The sequence below is a fragment of the Neopsephotus bourkii genome, unplaced genomic scaffold (assembly GCF_033783945.1).
Source record: "Neopsephotus bourkii isolate Nb327-2 ecotype Australia unplaced genomic scaffold, CSIRO-AGI_Nbou_v1 NB_1287, whole genome shotgun sequence".
Classification (NCBI taxonomy): Eukaryota; Metazoa; Chordata; class Aves; order Psittaciformes; family Psittacidae; genus Neopsephotus; species Neopsephotus bourkii.
This window is the reverse complement of record NW_026901771.1, coordinates 1,315,490-1,342,693: the sequence shown is the minus strand read 5'-3', so window position 1 is coordinate 1,342,693 and position 27,204 is coordinate 1,315,490. Positions and strand designations below refer to the sequence as shown.

The 27,204-nt window shown below is 40.5% G+C and overlaps 1 protein-coding gene across 1 annotated transcript in view; it reads right to left on the bottom strand.

Annotated features, from left to right (window-relative positions):
• Positions 1-27,204, bottom strand: part of MAN1A2 (mannosidase alpha class 1A member 2) — a 129,118-nt gene that overhangs the window by 7,486 nt on the left and 94,428 nt on the right. The window contains exons 9-11 of the mRNA XM_061365357.1: positions 18,700-18,815; positions 13,695-13,914; positions 7,063-7,235 (exon numbers count right to left, since the gene is read on the bottom strand). Of these exons, the coding sequence (XP_061221341.1) occupies positions 7,063-7,235; positions 13,695-13,914; positions 18,700-18,815 (509 nt within the window). The remainder of the gene's footprint in view (positions 1-7,062; positions 7,236-13,694; positions 13,915-18,699; positions 18,816-27,204) is intronic.

Here is a 27,204-nt window from a genome sequence, read left to right as displayed (position 1 = left end):
AGTAATCTATGATTCTGCCTGTTAGCCTGTATGAAGTTTTTTCGGCATGGTGCTTCAGGCCTAGATTTTAATTAATTCTGGTTTTTGCCAGTTATACTCAACAGAAGCCGAGGGGAATCAAGGCAGGGGAACAAATAAGTTTTGAGTGATGTCCCTTTGCAAGCAGAGAAAACAAATTCAATCAAACTTAACTCTTCAAGGTCCTTATTATAACCTCTGCATACTAGAAATATTGGGAAACAAAGGAGAATTTTCTGTTGAGTGCAGACACAAAGAATGCTGGCACATGCCATTACTGAAATCAGAAGAAAAAGTGAAAAGACAGCTGAGGAAGGCACCTACGACAGTGAGTCACAGCACATCAGGTACTACAGCTAACCTCCTGCTAGTATGCAGGATGTTACTTACTTACTTTCCACGCTCACCCTGTGGAAATGTGAGGTTGTTCATAGAACAAAAATAACCCAGACTGTACAGAGTTCTTTCAAAATTCGGAAGGTTTAAAAACCTTCCTTAAAAGGAAGCAACAGACACTGGCAAAAGGATGTTACAGGAATGGCTGTGGCTGTAGAGCCTGAGCTTATGCTAAGAAAGGTATAGTGTTCCCTAGCAAGCTGGAATCCTCACTGTAATTCCTTATTTCCAGTGGAGCTTTCTCCGAGTTCAGATGGCAATGCTCCCTTTCTGTTGTGACTTGAGCCTGAAAGGAAAAAGTGTCTGGAAGAGCTCTTTTCAGATGTGGTTACTGGTGCAGTCCAGGCTACATGGAGACTATTCACATGCTGGGATTTGGCTTGACCAGGTTTTTCTCTGCAGTCTGGACAGAAAGGTGTACGCAACACACCCAGCCCAACAGCATCATACGTGTGATGATCTCTTTGTCTGCGTGCTCATGCACAGCACAATTGATGCTGGATATCACATGGTAGACAACAAGCCCAAAAAAAAAGAAAGAAAGAAAGGCAAAGGAAAAAGGTAATTGCTTGGCTGACTTCCGCAGAACTAATGCATACGCTGCTTGTGGAACCATTTGCATGCTCCTTCCCACAAATCCTACTGCTGCTAGGCAGTTGTCATATGAATAAACAAGAGCCAAAGTGCTTTCCTTTCCAGGCAGGAAATGAAGGCCTCCTCCTGTCACTATCCCCTTGTTTATAACACCGTAGAATGTGACCTTGCCTCTGCTCTGAGCATAGCAAGAAGGGGGGAAAGCTCCAATGGTTATAATCCTGCCAGAATTTCTAGCATGCAGTGTCTGACCTTGAAGGTGCACCTCTGGTCAGTGACTCGGCAACCCTGACGCTGCATGCCACAGCTCAGACAGGAGAAACTCGCAACGATGGGGGCAAAATTAACAGAAGGAACACATAGTTCCCTTGTTAGGACACTGTCTTCTTCCCCCTCAAGAATTACATCCCCAAATGAGCATAGGAAACACAACTTGCTTATTCTGGAAAGCGTAGATAACAGGTAACACTGAGATCTCACTCTGTGCTGCACAGGTCTCGGATAACTAAGTGCAAGACTGGTGAAGCTAGCAGGCTAGGAACCTGAAGAAAGGAAATGTGTGGTTTATATTGATTCCCTCCCTCTTACAATTATGAAGTAGCCTTATATCTTCAGAAATTTCTCTTTGGGGAGACAGCCTCTGGCTAGACCGGAGTTCAGGACAGGCTGAGGATTTATCCTAGTTTATGAGAGATCCAGACACTGCAGGTAGTGGTAATGAACTGTAGAGGAAATGTTCTCTGAATGATTGCTATACAGGTGTTCATTTACCAATGCATAAACAGACTGTCCTCGATTCAGAGGTGTACAGCACTTAAGGACACTGGCTGAAAAGCTTGGTGCTGTAGGCAAGCTACTTAAAAAGCACTTCAAATTGGCAGTGTTCTGCCTTCTCACAGATCTCAGAGTACTTAATGCAGAGGCATCTGATTTACCACCTAGACAGTCTTCCATTCAACAGCTGAAGATCACTCTCCTTGATAAAACTATGCTAACGTTATTGAACCCTAGAATACAAAGAAGTCCTCGATGACTGGAAGGGTATCAAGGTAATGCTACGATTATGTGGCATTGCCAGTCTGAATAATTTTAGGATAGCACACCTGATGTTAGTTCCAAACAACTACAGAAACACATGTAAAAAATATAGGAGAATAAGAGTACAACTGACACAAATCAGCATGATTTTACAGGAAACTATCCTGCTCACAGGCTTGCTCTCATTCTTTGAGGTCTACGAAACTTACAGATAAAGGGAACTGCAGAGCCATAATAAACTTGACAAGGTTTTAAAGCAATTGACGTGGTACCAAGAGATGTTAAGACAAAGCAGCACTATACCATAGCAATATCACTATCTTAATTTAAAACTGACTGACAGTGCTCTAAGAACACACTGGCAATATAAAATCATCACCAAACAGAGCTGCTTCCCACAGAGATCCATGAGGAGAGGTCTGAAGTTTTATCAGCCACTACAACATTACCGCTGGCAAAAATGACATAGGGAAATAACAGCAGTGTAATTTGTACTTAGCAACTGGAGCCCAAACAAAGTGAGTTTCATATAATCAGGCACACAGCCCTAAATCTAGACAGAAAGGCTGTCCAGATTTAGAACTAGATGAGTCTGGAAAGTCAAGACACAGAGACACTTCAAAGAATTCAGTGGCCACATGAGACAATTCAGTCTGAGTTCCTGCTAGGATATTGTGGCAGGTGCACACACAGGGACAGTAAACAGGAGCAGGGACATCTTTTGACTTTTGTACAGGGCTGTGGGTAAAGTCAAAACCAGAATATGAAATCCTAGAACTCATTTTCATGCAAGGATGATGAACTGGCGTGGGTGCAGACATGAGGAGAAAATGCTTCACAGAGAGAGACAATAGAATTTGTTTACCAACTTAAGTAGGCTCAGTAGCAAGCTTATTACAATATAGGAAAACCCTTTGGAAAGAAAATATGAAGGAATAAAAGACATTTCAATATGGATATGAAGTCACAGGAAAATCCAGTGACTGACAGCTGAAACTAGACAAATTCAAATGTGAAATAATGCATGCATTTTTAACAGTAATTAAATAATATATAATAATAAGCAAATTAATTCATGGAACCATCTATGAGAAGCAGCGGATTTTCTAGTTCCCTTTATTCAAACCAAGAGTAGAACAGAACATGAGACAGTGAGCTCTTGCCAAATACATGTATCTCAGCTCAAAAATGACACACAGGGCTATGACATACAGGGGGGCCAGCTGATCTATGCTATTTAGAAATAAAATAGGAGGTGCCTCTAGATCGGACCCCAGCACTCTCAGCTCCTCTGAGGACGTTTTTGTGGTTGCATGTGTGGTGGTTCTTGACTACGCCAACAATATGCTCATAAAAACTGTGCTACTTTCTCACCAGCTGTGGTACTCATGGCTTCCAACCCATGAACTCTGAACCTGTGTTTCTTTCACCTCCAACCTATGCCTGGCTCTTTTCTCTCTTCTTGGCTTCACTAAGTAGACAGCTATAGATCTTTCCACTCCATCTTACTGTTAATCCCCAGTTTGCCTGAAGTTAGCCTGAACTTGAGATCTTCTATATTATTTTCACTGTAAGCAGAAACTCTTGACTGAACTTTGCAGCCTCCATGATGCAACCTTACTTTGTCAGGCATGCAAGTCCCCATCAAATGGTTGAACCCTTCATTTGCACAGCTTAGATTAGTAATTGGCTTTACATACCTAATGCAAAGTGGTGGCTCTTACTGCTTTCAAATAATTAGCCTAAAAAGGATTTTAGTAATTTTCTGTATTTAAGCTGAATATCTTGCATGCATATTTCTGTAATACTTTAGCCAGCCCCCCAGCACACCATCATCCGATTTGGCTGGCCCAATATAAGATGGATATTGTCTCTAGTACAGTAGTACTGTCTCTAGCTAAGTACAGTATTAGGGAGAATTAGCCTTTTTTTTTTCATTAGGAAAGAGATAGAGAGTCTTGATTCCCTTCATTGAGGGAATGCAAGATTCAACTTCCTGTTTCTTCCCCACAGCCACTGTATTTGGCGCGATGTGACTAAACAGGCCTTGGTCGAAGCACATCTGTACTAAACTGCCCAATCTTGTTGAAAAAATCTGGATTATAAGGCCAAAAAGAAGCTGCCAATTGTGAAAGAGATAAAGTACAGTACAAAGCTCTGCATACACACACAATCCAGCCCTCTGTGCAAATCCCCATTGGTAAGAGGCAGAAAGAGGCAGAGAGAGCTCTGGGCTGGGAATGTTAACGAAACCTCAGTCATGCAGTATACTTAAAAGCCAGTTGGTTCTGCAATGTACCCTGGATCATCTCTAAGGAGTTCTTAAATTGGCAGAAGCAGACACCTAACATATCAGTGAGCTAATCCAAACCCATTTGGGTTGGGATGTATTCATCCATTCAAACCAGCAAACAAGAGACACCACCAAGAAGTCAGGCATCAAACAAGAAGTCGGGCATCAAACAAGAAGTTAGACCATGTTCAGTGTAGAAAAATAAGACCATTTAGAACTCAGAAACAAAACTCTGTTTCCACAACAGTTTAGAAGAACAACCAGACTTCTGATGAGGAAACTATCATTCACCACAATACAGACTTCCAAGTAATGTTTCAGTGGTTGAGGCAAAAGGAAAGCAAACACAGTGTTGTACAAGAGCAGCAAGCCAACTGCTCTGTGTGCCATACCAGATTCTTCTCTGTTTATAAAAGGAGGAATAAACACAACCAGAGCTCAGTGTGGTAGGGAAAAAGGAAAAGTGGTGAGTAGGTGTGAGGAGTAAACACAAGAACTTATCTAAATGCAGGTAACTGAAAACCCTGGGGAACAAAAAGCTTCCCAAGCTTCTGTGTTAGGATGATGGTGGGGTAAGAAACTGTAATTGTGGGAGGGAGGGGTACGCAGAACCATTTCTGAAGAGAACAAGAATATTTTATGGCTATGTTAGGCAAATAAACTTTTTTATTGAGGAAGCAAGTAAGAAAAGGCCCTCTGTAAGAACAGAGCTAGTTCAGCACATGGGTTGCTTGCTTTACACAACTTCAATACAGCTTGACAGAAGGATAAAACAAATCATACCTTGCACACAGAGAAAACTGCAGGACTGGGGGAGAGGGAGGGAGGGTTTGGTTTGCAAACATGAAGGCAAATGGAGAAAAGTGAACAAAATACAATTCAAAGACATGCTTTGCAGTGTCCTTAAGAGACAGATCCTGGCCTGAAAAATTACATTTGTGAATTCTTTAATACAGTACAAAGGACCCCGTCTCTGCTTGGATCATTCAGCCATAGCTTCTGACAGGAGCTGGTGCTACATCAGCAAGCCTTTGTAGTACCCACATGGGCAAGGATCAGGCTACTAGATCTGTTTGTTTGTCATATTAGAGACATGCATAGTTTGGGCAGGAGGGACGATCTGACTCCATGTTTGATGCTTTGGAGAGGGAGGCAGTGCATTCTCTAACACAAATGTGACAAACATTGAACCTCTCTCCACAGTAACATAATGTTAGTTATACCAAAAAAGCCTACAGAGAAAAACCTAACGCAGACTAGGACACAATGTTAAAATACTTGAACTCTCTATGTGGTTGTGACTGCACTGAGGGAAGGATAGAGATGAGTTCAGCTAAATACTCTGATTCCTTAACTATCTTTCACCTGATGAATACAAGCTTCTCAACAGAGCTTTTCCTCAAAGTGCTTTTTTGGGGTCTCTTGCCTCTGGAACAAAGCTGGTTTTAACCTGCAGAATAAAGTTTCTCCAGGCACTTGGTTCGTCTCTTCCTTTGCTCTCCCTCATGGCCTTTGGCTGTAGTCAAAATATTTCATTATTGTCGTTATATCTTTAACGTTTACTCTCATATCTGAAACTGGCTTTGATCTGTGTTTTCACAGACGGCTGGAGCTGTAGCAGGGAAGAAGAGGAGCTGTACTAATCCACAGATCTTGAAGATGACCAGAAAACTGCTTGGCCAGCAAATCAGTTTAGCACAAGCCCAGCACAGACCAGCAGGTGGAAGCAGTGAGAAAGATGAGACCCACAGGCTCACAAGTTGAACCCTCGGAAGCATTTAAAAGGCAAACTCTTTTTGGGGATTACAAACAATTTCTGGAAATAGAATATTACATTGTTATGTGAAAATGCTTCCTAGTTATTCATATAGCACATAAAAAATGAGTGGCAGATGAAGGAGTTATCTAAGTACAAAGGATGAATGAAGGAAGGCCATGAGCACAGATCTGTGTCTAACAATGAATCTAGGCTTCTGTAGATCAGTACTAGCATTGCCAATGAGAAAGACTAAGAAGCATTTTCGCACTTAGGAAAAACATTCAACAACCTGATTTAAACCCAGGAAATCAGATAAAAAACCATCTCTAAAGTACCTTAGCAACAATTTTTATGTTCTGCTTATATGCCATTACTCACTGACTTATGATCTACTTCTTATGCTGTAATTTTTGTTATAATTAGGTAAATCTAAAATGACTGGCATTTTTTTCCTTCCAGTCAGACAACTAAGAAAAGAAAAAGCCACGATACCAACCCACATATACATATGTACATGCTATGTAGTCTACAAACCATCTGAGAACAGTCGTCCTACCACTGTGTGATAGCTGACAAAGAAGAAACTCTAAGGATAGCTTAGTTTTTAATCTGAGTGAGAACACATGCTTAGCAAAGTTATTTATAATACACTTTCATTTCCCAAGATGAATTACTTCTCCCAGGGGCCTGTGGACTACAGATAACAGTAGAAGTCATAACTAGTAGATTCTATTTCCATGCCTAAACCTCATCAGCTGTATAATGCTGAATGCATTTCTCATCTGTGCATCTGGTTCAGCAGTTGAAAAACAGGAATAACGTGCACACCCCCATATGTATCCTGGTTTATGGGAATTTGTGAAAATCAATTACCATTTGAAGTGTTTCAGTACCATGAGATTAAAGTGGCTACAAAAGAAAAATACATGGAATTAAATCATGGACAGATAATTAATACAGTTACCTGTGTTGCCTCCCAGCCCCACTGCCTGTACTTGGGATCGTGGGTAAACCTCCACATATACCAGTAGGTCTCAATCACCTCTGGTCTTAGGATGTAATACTTCTCATTCTGCCGCACAGCCACTGCCTCTACGCCACCATCAAATTTGAATGCTTCTGGACCCAGCTTTAATGCTGCAAAGGACAGAAGAAAAAAATGATTCAATGATTCCTTACAACTCTGTGCAGGAAGGGTGGGTAGGAGACTGCTAGATCCCAAGCATGTGAGGAAAACAGAAATGAGCTTGTCTTTACGCAGCCTCCTAAGTATTTCCTATTGTTAAGGCCTATAATTTGTTATGAATAATTTATCCAGTTCCTGGGAGAAAAGTACCTATCTTCACAGTAATCCTCTTGAAACCTAATGAAACACTAAGAATATAAACACATTCATCATTAACACATTCAATTCTAGGATAAAATTAAAGTGACTGACACCACTTCTTACCAACAAAAGGAAAAAAAGTCAGCAGAGGTTTGATGTCCTTTGATCCCACCCAGGTCAGCAGGAAAACAACAAAACCAGGTACCACCATCTGAATTAACCTGCATCTTTAACCAAACTCTCTTGGTTTATGCTAGTAATGTGCTAACTGATGTGCTTCGTAATGTGATCCTCAAGTAAATGTTTTCCAACTAGGCAATGAAAACTTAGCCACACCTGAACATAAATCTCTGAACTAAGTGATTCACTATTTCAGCCCTTAAAGAAGCTCTAACAGCCTTGTGCCAGCATCTGGAAGTCTACTCACTTAAGGAGGCACTGTAGAGAAACTGTCTATAATATGAAGACGCAATTACATACATTTTTTATTATACAGCTACACATTATTCCTCAAAAATGCACCCTTATCTACAGCTGCACTCCACTCTTCAGCAGGTTTTAAGGTGCTGAACTTTGAAGATGTACTCAAACTTTAAATATTATCAAATCCATTAATCATGTCATTCCTACGGGCTAGAGGCTCCAATTAACCTTGGTCTCATGAGTCAGAGAGGGGAACCTTAGAATACTACAATGAAAAATCTGAGCACCCCCAGTGTGTGCCCCAGCAGAACATCTCCAACAAAGAGTTCCCTATTCTTTTTGTTTCAAGGGGACTGCAGCTCCAGGTGCCAATAGAGAAAAAGAACTACCCTTCACACTTTAGCTACATGCATGGCAAAGGAAAACTCCATCAAGAAATGGTTACAATACTTCTTAAAAAATAGGCCATTTTACCAGCTTCAGTATAAAAAAAAAAAAAGAAGTACAAATTTTACTGCAGTATCAGTGAGATTAGACACAGGGTTTTACCGAACCAAAATTAAGAAGATAAGAATGGCCATCCTGGACCAGATGGAAGATCTGTCTGGTCTAGTATCATTTCTCCAACAATGGCTAAAATCAGACACAGATGGGGAAGAGAAAGAAAGGGCCAAGTATATGAGAGACCTTTTTCACCTTCTCTATCAGTCTGCAGTTTTTTTGAGCTCAAGGTTCCTCCCAAACTAGACATACTTTTGAATGTGGTGCATAATTTTGGATAGATTTATTTTCCAATATTTATCTGGTGGTTCACAGAATCACAGAATGGTTTGGATCGGAAAGGACCTTAAGATCATCCAGTTACACCCCCTGCCACGGGCAGGGACACCTTCCACTAGACCGGGTTGCTCAAAGTCCCATCCACTTGGCCTTGAACACTGCCAGGGATAGGGCAGCCACAGCTTCTCTGGGTAAGCCATGTTTCCTTAAACCTGTGTACGCCTTAAGCATCCAAACACACCTCTGCTAAGGCATTCCACATGTCTAATATCTCTTTGGTGTAGAACCACTTTTGTTCTTTTCCACTTTCAGCTTGGTCCCTGCTAGACTTCAATAGTCTGTAGGTCTTGCCTTGGAGAAGAGAGAGAACAACTGATTCCCATCCACTCTCACCAGTCCCTGGTGATGTTGCAAATCTGTTGCATCCTACCTAAAATGTGCCTTTTCCACGTGGAAGAATACTACCTAATTCAGTTGTTCTTTGAATGGAAACTGTTCCATATCTTTTGTTTTCCTCCTAGCCTTTCTCTCTGCAATTCTTCCAATGTTACTACATCATTTGTGAAATGAGAGGACCAGCCTGAATACAGCACTAAAAGTGTGGACAAGGTTAATATAGTGACATAATGACATTTTCTATTTTGCTCTTTCTCACTTTGTTTTTCCTGACTGCTACTAAGCTGGCATTTTCATAATCTCAAGAGCAATTTTCTGAGTTGTAATGACCTGTTCAGAGCTCATCATTTTATATGTGAGGTTAGGAAGCAGGTTTTTTTGCAGGTTCCTCACTCTACATTTAACTACATAGGATTTAATTTAGTAATTTATTATAGAATTACTCAACCTCATAAAATCTTTGTGCATTTTTTCTCCTTTCTTTCATCCTTGCTATCTTGAATAAGTTTTTGAATTATTATCAGTATCTTTGTCTTACTGTTCCTGCCCTTTTCCTAATTATTTATATGTGTGTACATAGAATCAACCAGGTTGGAAAATACCTTTAAGATCAAGTCCAACTGTTCCCCCCAGCACTGCCACCACTAAACCATGTCCCTAAGCATCTATGGCCATGAATGAGTCCACCCCAAAGTAAGTACATCTTGAAGCATCTATGGCTATAGTTATGCCTGAGCTGCAGTAGTTACACCTCTGAAGGGACTGTGGCTCAAGGATAAATCTACACTGGTGAAGGTACACCTTGAAGCATCCGTGGCTGTGCATAAGTCCATATTGTGATAGTATGCATATATTTTTATTTATATACACATAATGCATGTATTAAAATATAAAATGTAAATATACTATACATATATAGACATCTGTTCACACACGTGTATAAATATGTATCAAAGTACCATTTGTCCATTGCAAGACCTGGCTATTTACCTCTACCCTATTTGTTACACTACAACCACTTATTTTCTCCATGCAGGTACTTGCTGTTTATGCAGTAGCTGCTTAATATCCCTAAAGGGCCTTGTGAAAAAGCCTTTTGGAAATAATGGCAAACCATGCAGCTGTATTAGTCCTATCCACCAAAAAAGCAGGATTTCAGGTAATTCATGTGATGCATAACCTCCAGAACTGTGATACCTTCACTTGCTTTGTAGCCTGATGGTGCGTTAGATCTTTACTTATTTACTCAGATCTACTTCTAATGTTATTGGGCACTACAAGAAATTCTGCCACCCAAGGATGGGTGACCCCTATATATTGTGACAATCTCACTGAAGTTTTACCTGAAACCAAGGATGAAAAATTAACCACAGCACTTCTACTAATAGCTGACTAAAGTAAAGAATCTACTGTGAACATAGTACCTTTCAGGAGAATATACTTCTAAGCAAACAACTACCTAAGGCCATTTTACAATGCTATAGTGGTCACACTTTAACCCAGGTATTTTAGCATTAATGGGGCTGATAGGCTGGGCAGGGAGAGCAGATGAGAACAACTCACATTATAGTGCAAAACTGCAAAGATAATTAGTACCATTTAAAAAGATATTTTAACTGATGTAACACTTCAATGAGAGCTGTATTTAGAACTGCTAAAAATAAGGGCAAATGCTCAGACTTCTAGATAAATATCTATATATCTCCTTATAGAAATAATGTTGAAAACAGTGTAATTTTTTTTTGCATGTTCCTTTAAGACTAGAGTCAATCTAGCAATAATTTTCCTGAAAGTAATAATAATAATAGCAATAATAATAACTACTATTATTATTATTGCATAATATTATAATAATAGTTTCTAGGGCTTACTTCATATAAAATTTGAGGAAGACAAACACAAGATCTTTTTTTATTGAGACTTTCTGAACCATCCCATCAACATACATTGTTACTTTATACTTCTCAATTATCTTGTGTCTTCCATCTTTCCCTGTTTAGCTGCTTACTGAAAGTCTTGGGACAGAGACAACATCTACTCATACCCTTACCATGTCTCATCTGAAATCTTAAGTATCTGGCTTATTCTGCATTGGAATTGTCACATACATGAACCAGCTAAAGCTGCACCCAGATTTGAGGACAGTTCTTCAAGAAATCTTAAAGACATGCAAAAAACTTCAACCTAAAATAGCCCGTCTGTAGTATGTAAAGGATTGACTGACTGTCAGCTAATGGCTGGGAAAATCCTCATGTGTAAGGGATGATATCTTTTACTAAAAACACCATGTGCTATAAGCCAGTACATGCTGCCATCTATATAAATAATTTTGCTAATTAATCTAACCTTTACAATGCCTATGAATGCTCATTATTCACGTTGATTTGTTAGTGGTCTCTGTTATTTCGGTTTCATTGGACATCCTTTTTTTTTCACCATTCATGGACTTTGCATCACCAGTTATTTTATGCCTTTACCATGTTTCTTAGTGCTGCTTAAGTTGTTTCATAATGTAGTAATCTTATACTAAAATATAACACTAGGCATGTACTGCAGTTTATTATAAGCAACCCTGGGAAGACACAGGAAAAGACAGCTCTGGTTCATCTGAAGAAAAGAGCTCTCTAGCCTCAGCACCTTGCTGACTCCTCAGGGGACAACAAATGGGGAAAGAGCTCTTCCAAATATGAAAGAAGAAAAGAAAGAGATCAGGCTCTACCCTTTGCTGAAACATAAAGGTATCATTTGAATCAGGTTGACTGTCTACCCTCTGAAAGAAAGTGTTTTTCTGCAGCCAGATAGCTCTGCACTGAAGTGTACAATTCTGTCTCATATCCTGCTGTTAAAGCATAATGAAGTTGATATTTTGCACGTAATGATTCTTTATTTGCTTTGAAGAAACAGTCCAGGGAGAAAAAAAAAACCCACATTCCTGAGATTGCAGGACTGAACAAAAGAAAACTAGGGCACTGCAAACGTATAGCTCTCTGTACAGCTTCCAGACTGCTTCCTGCATGTGTGTGTCCTTATTCAGTCATTAAATATGCAACCCTAACTTCCACCCCTCACCATCTTCTGACTTATTTAGGGTACAGAAGAAACATCTGAAGGAATAAAATTAGGAGGGCACAAAAAACTGTAAATTTGGCAGTGCTTACTTTTAAGTGTCAAATGAAACATTTAAATTAAGCTTTTCAGAATGCAACAACAGTCACTGTCTCCTACCTTTTCCCTTAGGCATTCTCCTATTTTTTCCTTCCTTTTTTTTTTTTTTTTAATTAATGCTGTTGCTACCCAGGTAAAAACATCACTTATGGGATTGAATTCTTTAAAATGACAGGCAATTATACAGTGATATTACATAATCCTGTGAATAACACATGAATTCTCATTTTAAAACTGATTTTTAGTTACCATTCCTTCTACTAGGATGTTATTCCAGAAGCTCACTTCTCTGATGGCTACACAAAGCTATTTACAATTTCCAACCTACATTTATTCATGGCAAGCTTACAAATCTTGCTCTTGGTACAACTGTGTAGTTCATATCTTAAAATAACTCTTTCTTTTCACTCTTTACCCCTTGAGATGACAACAGATTTAGTTCCCTCTTTGGCATTATTTTTTGAGGCTGAGCAGGGCAAGCTGTCTTATTTTTTCACTGTAAAACAAAAACTCTGTTGCTCTAATAATTCTGTTGGTTTGCATTTGTTCTGCTTGAAGTTCAAACTCGTATAGCACATTCTGGATGATAAATGATACATGTCTTCTAAGGCAGTGTTAACATTCCCTAATCTCTGTTGAAAATTCCTCACCTGATACAGACGAGGACTGCACTGAGCAGGTTCCTCTAAACTCCCAGTTTAGAGAAAGAGTTCCTGCCTTTTTTACTAGTGAACTTACTTCTGACAGTCCAGCCCTCAAGATCTTTTTGTTTGCTATTCTGAGGCTCTTCTGTTTTAATTGTGTCTTATGATCTTATGGCCACATTCCAATCAGCACACTTCAACTTTATGCAGAGGTCACGATTAAAATATGCAAAATAAACCTCTTCCAAAAGATGAACTTGGGAACCTTCCAGCTCAACAGTGAAGCCTGTTATTGCCTCCCCACTAGTCAGGTCTTTGGCTGTCTCACAGTCTGCATAATAGTCATCATTCTCTCCAGTTTAATTGTACTTACCCAGAATGTACTATTAGTAAAACTAGTAAAAGCTGTATTTACAAATAACTCTACATAACAGTAAGAACAGTATATATGAAATGAAAAACTGCCCTATACATCTGGGAGGACAGGAATCCACGCACAGTCCTTCCTCTCTGCATTCATATCACCTATCTTAGCTGACTGATCCAAAAAATAGGGATAAACATGCAGGAAGGAACCACATGCAATCTGTTTTTACGTTTACTCACCATGATGTAGATCACAATTAAATACGTGGGTGTTCAAAATTTATACTGGTATAGAAACCACTGCATGTTAGATAAGGCATGGGTCCATAACACATCTTAAAAAATAATTACAACAATTTCTGTATTTAACTAGTATTTTAACTGTATTATAACTATATACAGTTATATATAGTTATATATATATATAAAACTATATATAAACTCTGTATTTTAACTATTTTAACAATAAATAACTAGATTAGGAATAGATCTTACTTGTCCTGTCATATGACTCGTGACATGTATGTGCAATTTCAGCTCCAAGCTGCAAATAATGTCCAGCTTTATCATCTCTGGAACCATCTGCTCCAAGGGCAAACATTCCCCCTGCAAAACAGGTCAAGTGGCCCATCTTTCTTTCAAGGTGCCCATTCTTCCACTCCCCAATGAAGGTCAGTCCTCCATTGGACTTTCTGATGAGATGCTTTTCTATGGCCTACAAGAAGATTAAAAGAACTTTCAGATACTGTTTCACATGCACTGTTTTATGTAACTAAACTTTCTTTCAAAGAATAAAGTACTGTTTTTAAAACCACAACAAAAAAAACCCTTCTTTCAAATTCACTTCTTAGCACTTCAGGAGCAAACAACTAAGAACATAATTTCAATGCACACAAGACATATCCTAACTGCTAAAAGATGCTAATGAGATCAAACACAGCAAAATAACAACATAGATAAAATTGTACTTTTAGCTGAGAATTCAGCATGTATTTTATGACTCAAACAGTGTTTGTCTACCTGTTAACTCCGAGAAGTACCTATATGTTCTGCTGTACAGTCTGTGTGTACTCATAAGATACATCCGCATTGGAATGTTTTGGTCAGCAATATTTTTGGTGAGGCAACTGCTGCCTTCTTTGCACATTTGTACCTATATTGTTGCTTGTGGCTTGTCAATGGCATTCTTCTGGTAGTAGGAAGGAGAATAGCTGACCTAACATTATGAAGTTCTCAAGCTATGTGAAACAACATATTTACTTAAGCCTCTTTCAGGGAGGTTTACAATCCCCACCAATCTACTGAAATACTATCTTAAGCATTAGACAGTTTTTTGGGGTTTTTTTTTACCTCGAATCTTGTTACAATTGAGATCTATAATAGTAAAGACAATTATCTTTTCACCATGGAGACATTATTCCTATCTTCTTTCCAGAAATCTCTTTAGTACTTCCACACAAAGCCATCTAATGGGTTCACAACTTCCTTTGAAGCACATGACTGGTAGAGTACTCCAAGGCTGACTGGAGCTGAAGGATTAAAGTGCCTTTAAAAAGGTATTTTCTGCTCTCCTTGCCATCCACAAGATCTATTACAGAAATGAATTACTATCCCTCTTCATTAATTTTCTGGTATCTACAACAAATTACACCCCAAATGCCCACAGCCATTTGCACTGAAGCTTAGATATACTTAGATATACTGAGAACATCCAGGCAGAGGATCCTGCACGTAACTTAAGAGACTTTTGTGGATGTGGAGGTCATGTCTGCTGCACATCCTTGTCTCCTTGTTACCTACACAGTGCCAACTATGAAGTTTGCAACAATAAAGAATCAAGCAGTAAGTACACAGATTAATCAGCTTGCAACCTGTAATTCAGGTTCAAAAGCAGAAAGTGAAATAGCTTTCCCCTCAAAATAAAAACCGTTGAGATTGTTTTGCTTTCAATAACATGGACAAATGAAAAGTTCCAAGGCCTTTCTGTGGCTGTAGTAGGTATACTTCAGTGATACAGGACTGTTAGAGCAGCTGTACTGAACCCATCAGTATCTGGTAACAAGGAAGTCCTTCAGCCAGGTGCACGGTGCAGAGAGAACACAGAAGCCACTGACAGAGCAGAACACAGTCCGTCTCTGCCAGCTGCCAGAGTGGTTGTCCAACAATCATGCACATTGGCATTGGTACCATGGCTTTCCACAGAGCCCTGGGAGGAGCAGTAAGGGACTCTGGAGCACAGGGAGCTTTCTCATCAGTCCTTCTGGTCACTGGGAAGGGATTTAAAAAGGCCGGTCAAATCTGGCCATTTAACAATGGTTACAGGACTGGTGCTGCAGACAGGGGTTCAGCTACTTAGACCATGGGACTTGCTTTGAGAAACATGGGGCTTTAAACTAAAGTTGCTGGGGCAGGGGAATCTCAATCAATCCTGCTCCTATCAGTTTGATTGCCAGCAAGAGATGCCCAGAGCTTGCAGAGGGGTCACGGGGTCAGCAGGAGAGCACCAGCTCTTTGTGCATCAGCACAAAGGAATTCCAGCCACTCCAATGAGTAAGCTGGCAGCCATATATCAGGTTAGGAGGCTGAAGACCTGACAGAATTAAATCTGGCCAGGGATGTCAGGGACAACAAAGAAAGCTTCTGTAAGTACAATGGGGATAATAAAAAGGACCATGAGGGAAAATGTGGGCCCTCTCCAGCAGAAAATGGGAGACCTGGTTACCCTGGATGTGGAGAAGGCTATGGTACCCAATGATGTTTTTGCCTCAGCCTTCACCAGCAAGTGCTCCAGCCACACCACCCAAGTTGCAGAAGGCAAAGGCAGGACTGGGAAAATGAACCGCCTGCTGTAGGAGAAGATCAGCTTCAAGATCATCTAAGGAACCTGAAGGTGCAAAAGTATATGGGACCTGATGAGATGTATCTGTGGGTCCAGAGCGAACTGGCTAAGCCACTATCCATCATATCTGAGAAGCTGTGGCAGTCTGTGGAACTTCCTACTGACTGGAAAGGGTGAAACATAACCCCTGTTTTTCAAAATGGAAAAAAGGAAGACCTGCAGAACTTCAGGCCAGTCAGTCTCACCTGGTTCATGGAGCAGATACTCCTGGAAACCATGCTAAGGCACATGGAAAATAAGGGTGATTGGTGACAGCCAACATGGCTTCACTAAGGGCAAACTGTGCCTGACCAGTTCGGTGGCCTTCTATGATGGGGCTGCAGCATTTGTGAGTAAGGGTAGAGTGACTGGTTTCATCTACCTGCGCTTGTATAAGGCATGAACACATAGTTCCACAATGCATAGATCAGTATGGTTCACAGAGATTCCAATGGGTAGGTTTCGCTGAGGGAAAGCTGAAAAGGAAACCATTTAGTGGTTTGCACTGCAGGTCATATCACAAATGAAGTGGGAACGGCTCAGTTCCTTCTCCCTTCTCTCCACAGTGTGTTTTACTGGTCCCAAATTGCTTTACTGTGTTTCCGTTCAGAGACAGAGAGATCTGTCCATACATAATGTTTGCAAGACTGGGCTTACAATGGAGAGGATGAAATAATCACAATGGATGTTATACACCAACTGCTATATATTTGTAAACCAATGGGACCCAATAAACTGTATTTTAGACTATTAAAAGCACTCAACTAATGTTTTGAACCACTAATGTTGACTTCAACAAAGCCTGGAAAGCTAAGAAAATTCAAAAGGACTGGAAAATAGCTGGTGCTTTAAGAGTATCTTAAAAGGCTAATGGAACAATCATATACAATGAATGTTTGTTTGACAAGTGCATACTGATATCTGGAATAGTAGGAATTTCAGGAATTTCCTTGGTATTGTATAAAATATTAGTCCTAAATGAATTCAAGGCAGCACATATGAAGTGGATTAAAAGTTGGTGTGCTAGAACAGTTCAAAGTGAAACCAACAACTGTGAAAAGTCCTCATCCCATGAAGATTCTGCAAAAACACCTCTATGCAATGCTAGGCAGCATTTTTACCAACAATCTGCAAGAAATAAATGCTAAAAGAAATGTGCAGATGACACAAAAATTGATGGAGCTATAGATAGTAATAAAGGAAAAGTCAGTCTTGTAAAATCATTCAGAACAGGGAACAAAGTGGGTTTTGCCTGAACAATTGTGTTTTAGTAGGAATCACACATCAAGGAACCATGAATGTAAATCACAGTAGCAGGAAAGCAGTAAATCAAAATGACTATAATCAACTTCAGAGCAAAACCAAGTGGAAAGCAGATGACACTGAGGCAAAGGTTAAGAGTGCAAACACAGCTCTTGGCTGGCTGAAGAAGGGAATATGGAGGAGAAATCAGGTGTTGAACCATTACATTCTTGTCTCCATACTGAAGATACTGGAAAGTACTTAGGAAAAAGCTTAAGAAATAACTTAACTCAAAATCTCCTTTATATTGTGAGACTCAAGAAAATAATGCATCTCTTTTATGAGAGAATGTGTGTCACACCTTGGTTAGCCACCAGCTACATAATGCAGATAACCATGGAAAACAATATAGGGGAGAAAAAAGGTCAAGTATCTGAAAATCAAATGAATCAAATTCAGGTCAGGAATAAGATATATTACAGCTTCAAAGCAATTTGAGACTAGAACTTTCACTATATATATTTTAAAATGTGATTTTTTAGGTGTTTTTTGCTTTAGGAGCTTGTGTTGAAGAAGCACAGCATGCAGAGATCATGGAACAAGTTAGGCACCAAGCACACATCTGCACTTGGACAAGACCCTGCTGCTATTGGTACCACAGCCAACTTGATTAAAACCAGCTTAGTTACTCTCCACATGTCTTAACTGTAGCACCGGCATGTTGGCACAAGCAAGCCTGATGAAAGAAGATGCCTGTGTATGGGAAAACTATAAGAAAGTAAGAGCTGGGCAGCATAAAGTTCAGAGCCATCACTAAAAGGCCACTACCCCAAATCCCACTGAACTATCCTTCAGTGCTACTGTGCTTGGGCAAGCACTACTTATGTGTGAGAGGGAGCAAGATCACATCACAAAAGAACCACAGAGCAAGGAATAGGTATGAACTACATTTTACAACATAAATATGGAATAAAACCTCTAAATATTTTGTAAAATAAATAAAACAATTCAGAACTTCAACCCTTAGAGTGATTCAGAACACTGGAAAGAAGTGACTTGGTTGTTCTGCAGACATCTTAGGGCTTTTCGATCTCTTCCTAATAAACCGTACCTTGGGCATTTAGATTATACAATTTTGGACAAGCTGATTATTTTTAGCACAACTGTCTGCATCAGATGTATTCCACAATAACACTTCTTAAAACTAGTGAGAGTGAAAGCTAGTATTATTCACCACTTGATTTCTTAAAGCTTACATAATCAAAACCAGTCCTGGGAGTGCTTTGGTTGGGGTGTTTTGGGTTGGTTGTTTTTAGTTTAAAGTATTAAAGATGGTTCTGCAGTTCAACTGTATGGGAAAACTCCATGAATTATAATCACCTCAATGGCATCGTCGTACATTTTTCTTGCCTCCGTGTCCATCTTGTCTGACATAAGCCAGGCTTTCAATAAATATTCATAAAAACTGTCTCCCAGCCCGCCCACGGATGTGTGATCTGTAAGAGAAAAAAAAAAGAAAAAGAGCTGAATTTGTTATATAATAACACCTTAAATTTATTCAAAATAGAAACTTAAGGTGTTAAGGTCTACTGTTGTAGCGTTACCAATATTTCAAGCCTGCTTAGCAGGACAAAGCGGCACCATATCCCCTTTCCCCTCCAAAGTTACTTGCTAGGTATGGCACCTGCTTTATGTGTTCGCTGTCATTCTGCACAGGCTATCCCTCACACCAAAAATCAGTTGAACCTCTGTTTTTCCTTCATTCTACAGAACTCGACTGTTTTGCTGCTGGGGCTTAAAATCTTTTATATATATATAAAAAAGTAAATCATCCCCCCCCGTAAGATCTCTGTATCCACAATACAATCAGGCCATGTGGCTGGCTATGAACAGCCATGAACTACACCAAATCCTATCTTTCCAGGAGCTTTTTATTTCCAACAAGGTATTTACTTTCACAAGCAAAGACATTGCCATTCTGTGCTGACAGAATAGCTCACACATGTAGGTAGCTCTTACACAGAGAGGGGTAGGTGAGGACTACCTACATTCCTCTCTGGTGAACTATCATACATTCCCACAAAAAGCCTGCTGATGGGGTGAGTCAGTCTCAGAGCTCCTATGCCAACCACAGCAAGTACTCCCTCGGTACCCCCTTCATTCAAAAAGCAATACACTCACAGTATGAGAGTGACTCTAACCAGAACAGCACATAATCTTTTCTTTCCCAATGTTACAGCCCACAAAACACTGGCACCAGAACAGTCTTAGTCTGCTCAACCTAGGCCAAGGAAACGTTTAAGACCAACTCTGTCACAATACCAGAAATTCACTGCCCTAAACACGGCTGTTATGCTCACTCAAGTTCCCTTTTATTGGGTGAAACAAAGATACGATACTTCCTTTTCCAAAGGACCTCCAAAAAGTCGTATCATTCACAGCCTTTCTGGGATGCAGGTGTACAAAAGAGGTCTGGAGCTCTCTTCCTGTGCCTTTGCTGTCCAAGCACTGTCCTTCCCCTGCATTCCTGATTGTCTCTTGAAGATGTGAATAGGAGGTTAGAGCTGGTAGATGCTCCTAGCCTCTTGATTCCTCTGCTACTCACCAATGAGTTTCTAAACAAAGGAAGAACCAAATGGAAAGCCTGTAGCCTTTCCAGTTGGCTTAGGGTTGTGAATATGCAGCAAATGACTTCATGCTCATCTATGGCAGTATCTTCTAGACAGCCTTTTCACACCCAGCTACTCAGTGACTTAGCTGCAATGAGTTTTCATAAGCTTTCTAGCTCTGAGCTGTAAGAGAACATGCAGGTCATGAGCCACTTTATTCCACAAAGGCAAGGGCTAGACATGACTCCTCTAATGCACAATTGCATTCACAGGTGAATAAACAAACCACCCCAAGACTTCAAAGTTACAACTGGTGTCAGCACTGCTCAGGGACAGTTTAAAACAACTCCTGTTAAGCTGCTGCCTCCTCCCCAGCTCAGCTCTGTCACTGGAGTCAGCATTGCTCCTCTGCCAGGTTTCTCTCTCAGATGCACTCAGTCCCCAGACAGGACAGGGTTGCTGAACCCTCAAGCAGGGCTCATCTTGCAGCAGCTCCAGCTGGGCTCAGGACAGCAATGAGCAGGGAGATGAGTGAAAAGCTTTATGTCCTAATCAGAGAAATCCATGTTCCAGGTGAGTTTCCAAAGTCAGTTATCAGAAACACACCCCACTTCATGTCTACTTCCTTCAGGCAGTCATTTGAGAACTGTCTGTCTCTCCTGTCAGCAGCTCTTTTCTTCCTCCACATTGCTTCTCAACTTAGATGGAAGTACAGAGAACACAGAAATCAGTAGCATCAGCACACAAAGGACTCAGAACCATCTTCTAGACAGCCTTTTCTGCATCTTCTTGATGCATTCAAACAACAGAGCTGCATGAGCATCTCAGACAGAGATCCTCCTCCTACTCAGGAAGTGAAAAGCTAATATGGTAAGGCTAAGGGCTTCTGAGAGCCTTACCGCTCCCAGCAGCAGTGCTTTCTTTATTCCCATTTTGCATACCTGATTCCAGCTCTCAACTACTGCTTTGCAAGACTCCTCTCTTGAGGTTTAAGCACAGCAAGGTTTCCAGCTTCTACAGCTGACTTAACTGCACCCTGCAAGACCTCCTTCAGGTCTTGTGCTAGCATGAGAAGGTGTTGCTGAAGGAAGATTTGCTGCACTCTGTGTAAGGACTGTAACTAGAAATGACTGAAAATTAAAGCAGTCTTTTTGTGACAGACTGCAGGACTTTGACAACTTGCTCTCACCTGCAGTGCACATGCTAAAGACATAGCAAATACATAGCTGCTGAAACCGACAGATCTGGGTCGTCACGTATCAATCATTCTCTCCTATAAGCAAGGCCCCTACCCAAACTTATCATCAGAAGGTCCATAGTGCTTATCACTCTCTTCTGCTTATTGAACTACAGCTCAGATGGATTCAGAGTTTTAACTCAGCTCAACTCAAAACGTTTTGCTCACAAAAGTTTTTCAATCAGTGCTAACCGTGTATGTCAATCCAGAGTACTAAGAAGGAACACCTCGTGATTTGAGTAACTGAGCTTACAATAGCATCTTGGCACTGGGTACTCTTCAGTAGACAGCTGTGAAGGTAATCATTATATTTCAAATATTGTATTTTGCAAATTAAAAAAATGGATTTCATTTTTATTATATATTTGATCTACATGAATTATTTGATTATTTCTATGTAATCTATAGGTTTTTACTGGAAGAAGTGTTTCACAGTGAAATCTTTCCAGATTAAGATAAATATAGCAAAGAGAACAGAATATGGGGGCATATCAAATACAGCAGATGCCACATATTCTCTTCAGTGACATGTATACATTCTTCTAACGCTCATTCCTTCCAATCAAGACAAATTAAGATACATTTTTCATTCCCCACTTTTTCAGACGTAGGCCCAGATGACTGGGCAAACACAAAAGGATTCCAGTCAAGGATTCCCTGGGAAGTCATACTTTAAACTGTACAGTAGCCACGTTTGCAAAGAATACCTTCAACTACTGCCATCAAGAGTAATCCCCCAAAGCCCTGGTTTTTCACACATTTGAAAGTATGCTTTGTGCAAATCTGTGCTGTTAGTCTGTAGTCTGTCTGTCAGTTGAAGGCTTCCTCCTTGCCAGAAAGAGCCAAATATAATCTTAATAGAAAGACATATTTAACATTCACAGTACCACTTTTGCTCAGCTACTTCAAAAGCTTTGTACCCTGTTCAATATTGCCATTTTCCATAAACAGCATACAACTGGGGAAAAAATCAATTTCATAGACATATTTTAATGAGGTTTTAATTTATTGATGAAAAGATCTACATTTAGTCAAATTTTAGTCATATATCGTGTCTCAGCTAATACTCAAAAAAACATGTCCACCTCTTTCCCACAGACTGAATGGAAGATCTTCTCTTAAATTCTCACACCATCAGTTATCTAATATTTCTAAAGCTAGTTTCACTCCAAATGATCTTAGCACACTGTTGAAACAGTCTACTCTTACAAGAACCCAGCAAACTACAGAATTACAGAGCAGGTCAGAAAGGAGTGTGCATACTCTCTAACTGAAATGACAATGAATCTCAGCTCAAGATAGGAGGGAGAGTCTCTGGTGATTTGTTCTTTGTCAGTGAAATTGTTTCTTTACAAACCCAGGGAGACAAATCAACTTGTTTTTGCACAGCTAGCTGTTGAGAGCACAGGCTGCAGGGCTCCTCCTTCACAATTACAGCTGAAGCACTGTGATGGATCTGGCTGCTCTTCCTCTCCAAGACTCATTTTTGGGGATGGCAGTAGATAATAGGGAGAGTAGGCATTCACATAGCTCATTCTCGTGTTACAAACATGTGCCGCTTCCTTTTGTTTAGAGTGATAGCTCAGTAAGCAACAGAATATTTTCCACAACAACTGAAAGCCCCCTAAAGATAACATTAATAACAAAACTTGCTCTAATGAAGATCTACCTGCTCTCTAGAGCAAACTTAAGATGGGTAAATTATTTTTAAGCAGATGGCTTTAAGTAGTTAACAGCAGCTTAATGAGGCAAATCAAAAACAGTTCATGATTTGCTAAACCCTCTCTGCTTTGGGCCTTAATTGTTCAATTGTCATTTCCTGGCAATGAGCAGGAATAAAGAAAGAAGCCAGGCATTGTTTTAAAAGCAGCACATCATGCCAGAACTGTTCCTGCAGTAACAACACCTGAGGGTGAGGCTTCCTGTTACCCATGAGCAGATGGGTAGTGAGCTGCTGTCCCTTCTTGACCCCAGGGCACGTCCTCCTGCCCTTCCACTGTGCCCATAAAGGTTATGCATCATTCACTGCACATGGAAGGAAAAGATGCAATAAAATGCTGAGCAGAAATACGTTTAGTGTGCATGGGCTGCTGTGCTGAAAAGCAGTATGGTGAGATAACATAGCAGCACATAAGCACAAGCAGGTGGGGATGAGGGTCAACTATACACATAGTATTTTTAATTCATGAATTAGTAACTAAAACACTGAATTAATATTTTTAAGTACAGACAGCTAGAAAATGACCAAGCAAAGAATTAGAAATTTGGCAATATGCAAAAGAAATTCAAGTCTTAGAACTGGAGTTGTTAGTTATGGCTCTAAAGTAAAGGAAAACTAACTTAAACCTGCCTCATGTTAAACCAAATAGACTGGAAACACCAAGATGAACCAACTACTGACTAGTTTAAACCATTTAATAGTACAGAACTACTTTGCAACAAGGTAACAAAGGAGTAAAAAGGGGGGCTGATTTCCGTTAAGGGTTACAAACACATAATCTTTGGCAAATTGCTATTGTAATATGTCAGAGGAGTTAGAGTGGAAAAGATAAGTGACCTGGAGGGAGCAGTGAAGTGATTAAGCTAATATTACTTTCGTTAAGAAATCCACACACTCCATGACCATTGGTTGTTCTGGGTATCAACTGACCTTACACTGCAGGAGCCCTCTTTCTCTGTATTGGAAACTCTTAAAGAACTGTTTTTCTGTTTGTCTTTAGAGTAGCTCTGATTAAATTTCAGTTCAATCTTTACTTCATGTAGCTGGGCTTAGTGCCCCTCAGTTGCTCCAAATAGGTGCAAGCTCCCTTTCTAATCCTTTAATCCAGAAAGCTGGGGGCCTGGAAATTGCAGCAGCTGCAATTCACAGTGGAAATTCAACCTAAGGATGCTATAAACCATAGTGGATGGCTTAAAAGTGCAAACACTTGTAGATTAACTGTAGCAGAGGCCGCCCTAATAAAAGCAGGTGGAGGTACAATTCCTAGTCAGCTATGAATCATTTATCACTAACGAACACGTTATCAGCATGAGCATTTTTCTAAAAACAGGAGAAGGAGGCTCTGCAACCTCCCTGGGCAGCCTGTTCCAGTGTTCCGTCACCCTCACTGAGAAAAACTTCTTCTCAGGTTTAAGTGGAACCTCTTGTGTTCCAGTTTGTACCCATTGCCCCTTGTCCTATCATTGTTTGCCACTGAGAAGAGCCTGGCTCCATCCTCGTGACACTCCCCCTTTATATATTTATATACACTAATAAGGTCACCCCTCAATCTCCCCTCCAAACTATAGAGACCCAGCTCCCTCAGTCTTTCCTCATAAGGGAGATGCTCCACTCCCTTCATCATCTTAGTTGCCCTGCGCTGGACTCTCTCCAGCAGGTCCCTGTCCTTCTTGAACTGAGGGGCCCAGAACTGGACACAATATTCCAGATGAGGTCTCACCAGGGCTGAGTAGAGGGGAAGGAGGACCTCTCTCGACCTAACCACCTCTAGCTCAATGAGATATGGCTGAAGAATTTTTCTCAAAGCTGTTTCATAAACCCCAACAAAACAGCTTGAGGCAGACAGAATATTCCAGTTGGAAGAGTTGAAGTTTGGCAGCTACAAAAAACTGAAAACACAATCACTTAATGGAAAGTGTTGAGCAATCTTAATTGTAAGTGCTACCAGTTTCTTTTAAAATAAAACTAAGCAAAATGGCCTCCTAGTGATGTGTGGATTGACTCCACAACTCGTCAAAAGTTGTAAAGTAGGTATGCTTTTTATTCAGTGCTGAGACGCACGGGGATAATTCCTCAAAGTCATGCGTACCTCAGCGTTTCCCTCTACATTTATAAGGTTGCACCATACGCCTATACATATTCATGTCCTATCCCCACTCCATATTACAATGAGCTAGAAGATCCTTGGCGCCTGCGCAGTGCCCCCTCTGGTCATGGGCAGGGGTCTCACGATGAAGTAAATGAGTCTTCCTCCTGTGGGTAGGGGCCTTCAAGATGAAGTAAACCAGTCTTCCTCTTCTTGAACTTTTCACCTTTTAGTCTTCATGTATGGCCTTAGGGTTTGGTTGGTGTCCCAGCCATAAACCATCTGCTTCTCCTGCTTATCAGTAGAATCAGGCGTCTGCTTTTCCTATCAATAGTTAGTGCCTTTGTTCTGCTTAGTAGGCATGATAGGTACAGACAATACCTTTGTTTAAGCAAGCGAATTCCTCCAACCCCCTTGTACAACCCCCTTGTACAACCCCCCTGTACATCGGTCAACCCGTCTGCATCACTAGAACTGCAGTAATTATCAAACTAAAGATTAACATTCTCAAGCTCACCGAATTCAAGTGTGTGCAAAGACAACAGAAATAATTTTAAACAGACCAGCAAGTACAACTAGCTGAACTAAAACATATGCTTAGGTAACTCATGCTGTTAGAACAAAATGCATCTTCAATTTGAATGTAGTTCAAGATTCGGTAATGTCAAAGGAGTATCCTCATTTGGTGTCTTACAAGAGGCTCTCCTTTCACACTCAGGAATTCACAGCTGGAATAAATATTTTCCTTTTTGTATTCAAACTTCCCTAAAACTTCAAAACATTCCAGCTATTTATAATTCTGGAGACTGAGCTCACCTCTCAATTACCTAAATTCACAAATTAAAGAGCAATCATAGAATATTTAGGGTTAGAAAGGACTTTAAGACCATCTAGTTCCAACCCCCTGCCATGGGCACACTAGACCATGTCACCGAAGGCTCTCTCCAACTTGGCCTAGAACACTGCCAGGGATGGAGCATTCACCACTTCTTTGGGCAACTTGTGCCAGAGCCTCTCCACGCTCACAGTAAATACCTGTTTCAGTTAGAACCCATTACCCCTTGTCCTATCACTACGCTCCCTAATGAATAGTCCCTCCACAGCATCCCTATATGCCCCCTTCAGATACTGGAAGGCTGCTATGAGGTCTCCACGCAGCCTTCTCTTCTTCAGGCTGAACAGACCCAACTTTCTCACCCTGTCTTCAGACGGGAGCTGTTCCAGCCCCTGATCATCCTCGTGGCCCTTCTCTGGACTTGTTCCAACAGTTCCACGTCCTTTTTATGTTGAGGACACCAGAACTGCACACAATACTCCAAGTGGGATCTCACAAGAGCAGAGTAGAGAGGCAGGATCACCGCCTTCAACCTGCTGGTCACACTCCTTTCGATGCAGCTCAACACACAGGGAGTTTCTGGTATATTAGCGCACACTGCCGGCTCACGTTCAGTTTCTCATTGACCAACATCCCCAAGCCTTTCTTGCAGTCGATTCATGGGAAGTCATACACATGTTTACGTAATGCCTTTTTTTCACCTGACAAGGTGGCTGTAAAACTGTTAAGGGATGATATCACCTACTACAAACAATAAGCCCCTTTTGAGTAAGAGTTTCTACCTAGGGGGACTGTCAAGCTCTTAGGGTCATTCAACCTTCAGTTTATTCACCTCAGTCTTCTTATAAAATCTCAACTCTCCTCTTGCAGAGTAAAACCAAGAAGCTGGGAGAGAGAAAAAACCTTTATTACATTAAATTTAGCCCAACATTCATCTATGCAAAATTAACTGTCAAAACCACTGTCAACAACTTTGCCTTCTCCCCTCAAGCTGTATCAAGACCATAGCAGTTTACATACTTACATATGTACATGTGTGTATATATATGACACACGAATGCTGACAGTCAAGAGATTCAAAGAAGCAATGAAAGACACTCCCTGTTTTTGATGTACTTACAGATTACACCACATGCAGTATAAATCCAGGCTACTCTGCATGTTTTCTTTCTCTTAGACTTGTGTCTATGTATTATTTTTCCTCTTATGACAGATGCCTGAAATTGCACATACAGTTAGTTGAAGTTTTGGTCACTCTGTAGGTGCAAGGAAATTGTGCTAATAGTAAGACTTACTCTGTTCCTGTTCTGTGACTGAGAGTGAGCTACCACACCCTACATTTTGACTGCACTCATCACCATCTCTCTCTTGCTTTTGACTATACAGGCCAATAAGTTC